Below are 7370 nucleotides of genomic sequence, written 5' to 3'. Positions count from 1 at the left end.
ACATTTCTCCAGAGAAGACATACGGATGGCTAACAAACACATGAAAAGATGCTCAACATCACTCATTATCAGAGAAATGCAAATCAAAACCACAATGAGGTACCATTTCACACCAGTCGGAATGGCTGCTATCCAAAAGTCTACAAGCAATAAATACTGGAGAGGGTGTGGAGAAAAGGGAACCCTCTTATACTGTTGGTGGGAATGCAAGCTAGTACAGCCACTATGGAGAACAGTGTGGAGATTCCTTAAAAAACTGGAAATAGAACTGCCATATGACCCAGCAATCCCACTGCTGGGCATACACACCGAGGAAACCAGAATTGAAAGAGACACATGTACCCAATGTTCATTGCAGCACTGTTTATAATAGCCAGGACATGGAAACAACCTAGATGTCCATCAGCAGATGAATGGATAGGAAAGCTGAGGTACATATACACAATGGAGTATTACTCAGCCATTAAAAAGAATACATTTGAATCAGTTCTAATGAGGTGGATGAAACTGGAGCCGATTATACAGAGTGAAGTAAGCCAGAAAGAAAAACACCAATACAGTATACTAACACATATATATGGAATTTAGAAAGATGGTAATGATGACCCTGTATGCAAGACAACAAAAGAGACACAGATGTATAGAACAGTCTTTTGGACTCAGAGGGAGAGGGAGAGGGTGGGATGATTTGGGAGAATGGCACTGAAACATGTATGCTATCATAAGAAATGAATCACCAGTCTATGTTCGATGCAGGATACAGGATGCTTGGGGCTGGTGCATGGGGATGATCCAGAGAGATGATATGGGGTGGGAGGTGGGAGGGGGATTCAGGATTGGGAACTCATGTACACCCATGGTGGATTCATGTCAATGTATGGCAAAACCAATACAGTATTGTAAAGTAAAATAAAGTAAAAATTAAATTAAAAAAAGCTAGTTGTCATCTCCATCTCTTAGTAGTTCATTTGAAATGTGAGAATAGTAATATCAACTCCAAATAACTGTCATGGGAATTAAATGAGATAATTCATGCAAAGTGTCTGGCTCACAGACCTGCTCCTAATAAATGCTCAACAAACGTAAATGTGCTTTGTCTCTTACACTTTTCCCTTTCTGTTTTTGTCGCTAAATGACACCAGACAAGTCACCTAAATAATGTTATTATTATTTTTTTAAATTTTCACTATGGATTTTTTTTCTCCTAATTTCAACTTTTCTCCATTATCTGATCCACTTTCAAATGATAAGAATGTTGTTTTTCTTTTTGGTCAGCAGCTTGGGGCTGAATTTGTATCAGAAATGAAAAATATCTCCAAGTAAACTCAATTTGTAAATATTTACTTGTCTATTTAAACTGTGTTCTTCAATTTAGTGAACCAAATGGTAAAATTTTATGAGCAAACCAAGTTATGTGTAGCACTTATTTTTAAAATAGCACAAACCTGAGAAAAATCAGTGTTCATTTTTTATTCATTCCTATCTTCATTTCCTTCATTGCAGCATCTCCCAGTTTGCTCAGTTTCAGAATTTGAAGATTTTTTTTTTTTTTCCTAAAGTTATCCTAGGAAGCCGAGTGGGAGTGGCGCGGAGCTGCAGCGGATCCAGAAAAACCGAGTGGCGGCAAGCAGAGTCCGCAAGCTAATATTTTTTAAATGACCACATCAAACAAGACACCTCCTGGTGCTGACCCTAAGCAGTTGGAAAGGACTGGAACAGTACGGGAAATTGGGTCACAAGCTGTTTGGTCACTCTCATCTTGTAAACCAGGATTTGGAGTGGATCAATTAGGAGATGACAATCTAGAAACTTACTGGCAATCAGATGGATCCCAGCCTCATTTAGTGAACATACAATTCAGAAGAAAAACAACAGTGAAGGCATTATGTATTTATGCGGATTACAAATCTGATGAAAGCTACACTCCAAGCAAGATCTCAGTCAGAGTAGGAAATAGTTTTCACAACCTTCAGGAAATTCGGCAACTTGAATTGGTGGAACCAACTGGCTGGATTCACGTTCCCTTAACTGATAATCATAAGAAGCCAACTCGCACTTTCATGATACAGATTGCTGCTCTAGCCAATCACCAAAATGGAAGAGATACCCACATGAGACAGATTAAAATATACACACCAGTGGAAGAGAGCTCCATTGGTAAATTTCCTAGATGTACAACTATTGATTTCATGATGTATTGCTCAATAAGGTGACCTAAGAACAAAAGTCATTAAACATCTTATCAGTAAAAATAAAATAAAATAAAATAAATAAAGTTATCCTAAAAAGTCTATGACTTCCTTCTCATGAAGGAAGCTTTACTCTGAAGGAAATGTTAATTCATATAATCATTCATTCATTCGCTTGATGGGTATTTATTAGATGCTTATTATATGCCAGGCACTGCCTGAATTGAAAAGGATACAGTATTTAATAAATCAGATTCAGTACCTAGACTTTCAGAGCTTATATATTATAGAGACAGACATATATGAATATGAAACAAATATAAACCAACAGACAATGAGTGAGAAAACTCTGGGAACTAAGGGAATATAGAAAAGGGACCTGTCCTTTGGGCCAGGGAAATAATTCCTAAAGTTATAATATTTAAAGCAAGATTGTTGTTGACTTAAAAAAAATAGCGTAACTTAAAAGTTGAGAGTTATACTTCATTCAGCAGACAAAACTGAGGACTTCAGCCTAGGACTCAGCATCTCAGGATACATGGGGGTGGCAGCTGCCATGGCTGATGGCTGCAACATGCTTTGTTTACTTATGTGGCAGGTGGCATTTTTAGTTCACACTATCACAAGAAGTAGGAGTTGGTGAGACAGATATTATCCCAAACCACATCCAGAGCTCCATACTCTATTGTTGTACTTTTAAAAATAAAATGAAACTGGGATTTCCTTGGTAGAACAGTGGGTAAGAATCTGCCTGCCAATGCAGGGGACACAGGTTTGATCCCTGGTCTGGGAGGATGCCACGTGCAGCAGAGGCCGGCCCGCTCCAGGGCCCAAGGCCACAACTAGTGAGCGCTTTTGCCTCAACAACTGAAACCCACATGCCCTAGAGCCTAGGAGCCACAACTACTGAGCCTACTTGCTGTGACTAATAAAGCCCAGGAGCCTGGCGCATGCACTCTATACCAAGAAAAGTCACCACAATGAGAAGCCTGTGCACCACAGTGAAGGGTAGCCCTGGATTTCTGCAGCTAGAGAAAGCCGGTGCACAGCAACAAAGACCCAGGGTAACCAAAAATAAGCAAGTAAGTTATAAAAAATAAAATAAAATCGGGTGTTCTGGGAAATCACTTTTGGCCTTGACAAATCAGTGAGGATCAAGTGGAGGTGGAACATTCATACTCAATGAATTTCTCAAAAAGCACCTGGATGAAGCTCTCTTTGACTAGCATCTTGCAGAAGTTATGTTCCCAATCTTTTCCAAAAGAAATGGATCATCTTTGAATACTAAGTAAATACTACAGTGTTCTCAAAAGGGATATAAAATAAGCTTTCAGTGACCTGTTAATACTACTCTTTTAATGGAATTCCAAGCATTACTCAGTTTTTTATGAAGTGAATTAATTCAAAGAGACATTCCACATTTAGGGGGAAAAAAAAATCCTCTGTGAGTCATTCTCCAAAGATTGCCTCATCAAGAACATTAGCAAAGAGCTACAGACAGAACCTCATCATAAAATAGTGGAACTGTTAAAACGTATATCCAGTTGAAACTTATTGAACACCTACTTTATGCTGGGCACTTCTATCCCAGATTATTTTAGTGGATCCTCCGATTCTCAGACCGCCCTATGAAGAAGGCATGTGTATCCCCACTGTAAACATAAGTACACTGAAGCTTAGAGGATAAAAATGATTTGCCAAGCTGATGGAGCAAATAAAGTAGTAGAAAATGTACACAGCAGTCTGTGATTTCTGACTCTTATACTATAACACGCACTGATTAAGTTAGCAGTGACTAAATGTCGAAGAACGTTAAGCAGCCTAGGTTGTGTTGGTATTTAGAATGGAATCCCAGAAACCATTCCCTGCCATGAGGACCCTTTCTTCACTAAAGTGTTCTTGCATTTTAAAACTACTCCTTGGAGCTTCCCTGGCAGTCCAATGGTTAAGAATCCACCTGTCAATGCAAGGGACACTAGTTCAATTCCTGGGCCAGTAAGATCCCACATGCCAGGGAGCAACGAAGTCCCTGCACCACAGCTACTGAGCCTCCTGCTCTGGAGCCCCTCCTGTTCCGGAGCCCCTACTGTTCCTAAGCCTCAATTACTGAGCCCAGGCACTGCAACTACTGAAGCCCATGTGCCAACAGCCCATGCTCTGCAAGAGACGCCACCGCCAGGGGAAGCCTGCTCACCCCAACTAGAGAAAGCCCCCGTGCAGCAATGAAGATCCAGCACAGCCATAAGATAAAACCAATCATTTAATTAACTTAAAAAAAAAAAAAAAGAATGAGTTTAGAGCTACCAACACCCATTTTTTTAAAAAAAAAAAAAAAAGTAAAAGTAGAAAATAAAACTGCTCCCTGAAAACTGCCTCTAGAGAATTAAGGGCATCTGTCTCAGAGAAAAGAGATACAGCTTTAGAAGACACAGAATCAAATCTCTCCCTAAAGTCTCAGGATTTCCTCACTCATGCAAAGCAAAAATAACTGTAAAATGCATCAAAATAAGATCTTGTGCCAACTACTCACCTATATTACACTCTGTATGTCAGAAGGTATAATCAAACCTCTTTAATCACCTTTCTGTCATTGTCCCCCTAACCCCACACAGAGATGCGGTAGACACACACAGACATATACATCTTTGCTTGACCAATTCCAACTCATTCACTGCATCTCAACTTTAACCCCATTCCCTGCAAGAAGGTGATCCCGGCCTCCCAGGTAAGCATCATATTCCTGTGCTAGACACTCCTGAGGTTCCCTTCCCATGTGTGCATGCTCAGTTGTGTCCAACTCTGTGCAACCCCATCGGCTGTAACCCCCCTAGACTCCTCTGTTCATGGGATTTTCCAGGCAAGAATACTAGAGTGGGATGCCATGCCCTTCTCCACTGAGGTTCTCTTAGTTAGCCTTTATAAGCTTGCATCTGAATTATATGTTTCCTAGACTGTCTTCTCCATTGAACTGTAACGTGTAAACAGTGATAAATTCTAGCTCTATGAAGACCCAAGTATGCATTCATGGGGAGGGGTCTTTAATAAAAATAATTAAAAATCACAAATGGAAAATTAAGTGCATGTGCATGCATGCTAAGTTGCTTCAGTGATGTCTGATTCTTTGTGACCCTATGAGCTGTAGCCCACCAGGCTCCTCTCTCCATGGGAGGCAAGGATACTGGAGTGCATTGCCATGTCCTCCTCCAGAGTAGGAGAAAAAAATTACATCAAATTGGAAACTTTAAAATGATGAATATTATAAATATACTGTACATAGAAAGATAACATGATAATTTTACTAATTAATAGCTTCACGTGCCTCTAGGTACTTTCCTACAAACAAACTTCTGGATCTGACTATTTCAAACCTAGTTTTTTTCTCCATTATCCACATCCTTCCAGTTTCCAGCTCTACTGGGCACAATTTTGTTGAATAAACTTGTGGAAATGGATCTTCGGATATCATGCAGCCTAGTGAGTTGGTTCAATGAGCAGTAGTATATCTAGCTATCATTTCTAGCCTGGACTGTCTGCTCTTAACACATACAGAAGTAACCATAAACCCCACAATCTGTCCTCCTAAATCCAAATATGTAGTAACTAGGTGGGGCAATGCAGGAAACCCGGGTTCAGTCCCTGGGTTGGGAAGATCCTCTGGAGAAGGTAATGGCAACCCACTCCAGTATTTCTGCCTGGGAAATCTCATGGACAGAGGAGTTCTGTGGGATACAGTCAATGGGGTCACAAGAGTCAGACACAATTTAGTGACTAAACAACTAATACTAGTGTGTGTGTGTGTGTGTGTGTGTGTGTGTGTGTGTATTTATCTTGAAGAAGGCAATGCACCCCACTCCAGTACTCTTGCCTGGAAAATCCCATGGACGGAGGAGCCTGGTAGGCTGCAGTCCATGGGGTCACGAAGAGCTGGATGCAACTGACTTCACTTTCCCTTTTCATTTTCATGCATCGGAGAAAGAAACGGCATCCCACTCCAGTGTTCTTGCCTGGAGAATCCCAGGGACGGGGGAGCCTGATGAGCTGCCATCTATGGTGTCGCACAGAGTTGGACATGACTGAGGCGAATTAGCAGCAGCAGCAGCATGTATGTATCTTCTCTATTCCTTCTTCTCATCTCTCATCTCACTCTCTCTCTGACACCAGTTTTCCTTAACTGGATCTCCAAAGTGTCCCTAACAACTCTGGCGACACTCCTCTTGGGAAGCCAGGTTCGATCCCTGGGTTGGGACGAATCCCCTGGAGAAGGGAATGACTATCCACTCCAGTATTCTTGCCTGAAGAATTCCATGGACAGAGGAACTTTGCGGGCTATAGTTTATACTAGTTCTTTGTCACATCTTCATAATCTATGAATTGCTTTGCAAAATAACTGAAAGCTATGTCTAGCTTTACAAATAACAATAAACCATCTGTTGCTATGCACATCAGCATATAACAGGCATACCTCAGAGATACTGTGGGTTCACTTCCAGGCTACCACAATAAAGCAAATATCTCAATAAAGTGAGTCACATGAATTTGTTGGCTTCCCAGAGCAAGAAAGTTATGTTTTTACTCTACTGTAGTCTATTAAATGTGTAAAAGCATTATGCCTAAATTCAATGTACATACTATAATTAAAAATATAAAACAAAAATTACAAAGGAAGCATCAAAGATTACTGATCACAAATAATCGTAATGTAGATGATTGTGATGAAAAGTTTAGAATATTGTGAGAATTATTAAAATGTGACAGAGACATGAAGTGAGCAAATGCTATTGGAAAAATGGCACCAACAGACTTGCCTTAAGCAGAGTAGCCAAATATCTACAATTTATTCAATTTGTAAAAAACGGACTTCTACAAAGTTCAGTAAAGCAAAGTACAATATAAAAGGAATGTCAGTATTATTATTGTCATAAATACCATAATTCTACCACTATCTATTTTTAAAGTACTGTTTTCCGCTCTATGATTAAGAGACAATAGAGAACTTAGGTCTTGAAATAATTTTTTATATAAAGAACTTATTAATTATCAGAGACATGGATAAAAGGTCATGAAAGTAAATTAAGTTCAAGGGACCTATGCCTATCAACAGAATAGATAACAAGCTGTGATATAGCCACATGATGTAATAAATATTCCAGAAATATGAAGGAACCAGCTACTGAGATGTGT

General features: G+C 39.8%; 1 protein-coding gene across 1 annotated transcript; it reads left to right on the top strand.

Annotated features, from left to right (window-relative positions):
- Positions 1-1649: 1649 nt before the first annotated feature.
- LOC128069039 (anaphase-promoting complex subunit 10-like) lies at positions 1650-2213 on the top strand. Its single transcript, XM_052662332.1, has one exon. It carries the CDS (start codon positions 1656-1658, stop codon positions 2211-2213), a length of 558 nt encoding a protein of 185 aa, XP_052518292.1. The 5' UTR covers positions 1650-1655.
- The last annotated feature ends 5157 nt before the right edge of the window (positions 2214-7370 follow it).

Source organism: Budorcas taxicolor, chromosome 25 (genome assembly GCF_023091745.1).
Source record: "Budorcas taxicolor isolate Tak-1 chromosome 25, Takin1.1, whole genome shotgun sequence".
NCBI lineage: Eukaryota > Metazoa > Chordata > Mammalia > Artiodactyla > Bovidae > Budorcas > Budorcas taxicolor.
The sequence above is the reverse complement of the archived record's forward strand: the minus strand, read 5'-3'. Positions and strand labels throughout refer to the sequence as shown.

Excerpts from the sequence above, each read along its gene's own strand:
- LOC128069039 (XM_052662332.1), top strand. The coding sequence starts at position 1,656 with ATGACCACATCAAACAAGACACCTCCTGGTGCTGACCCTAAGCAGTTG.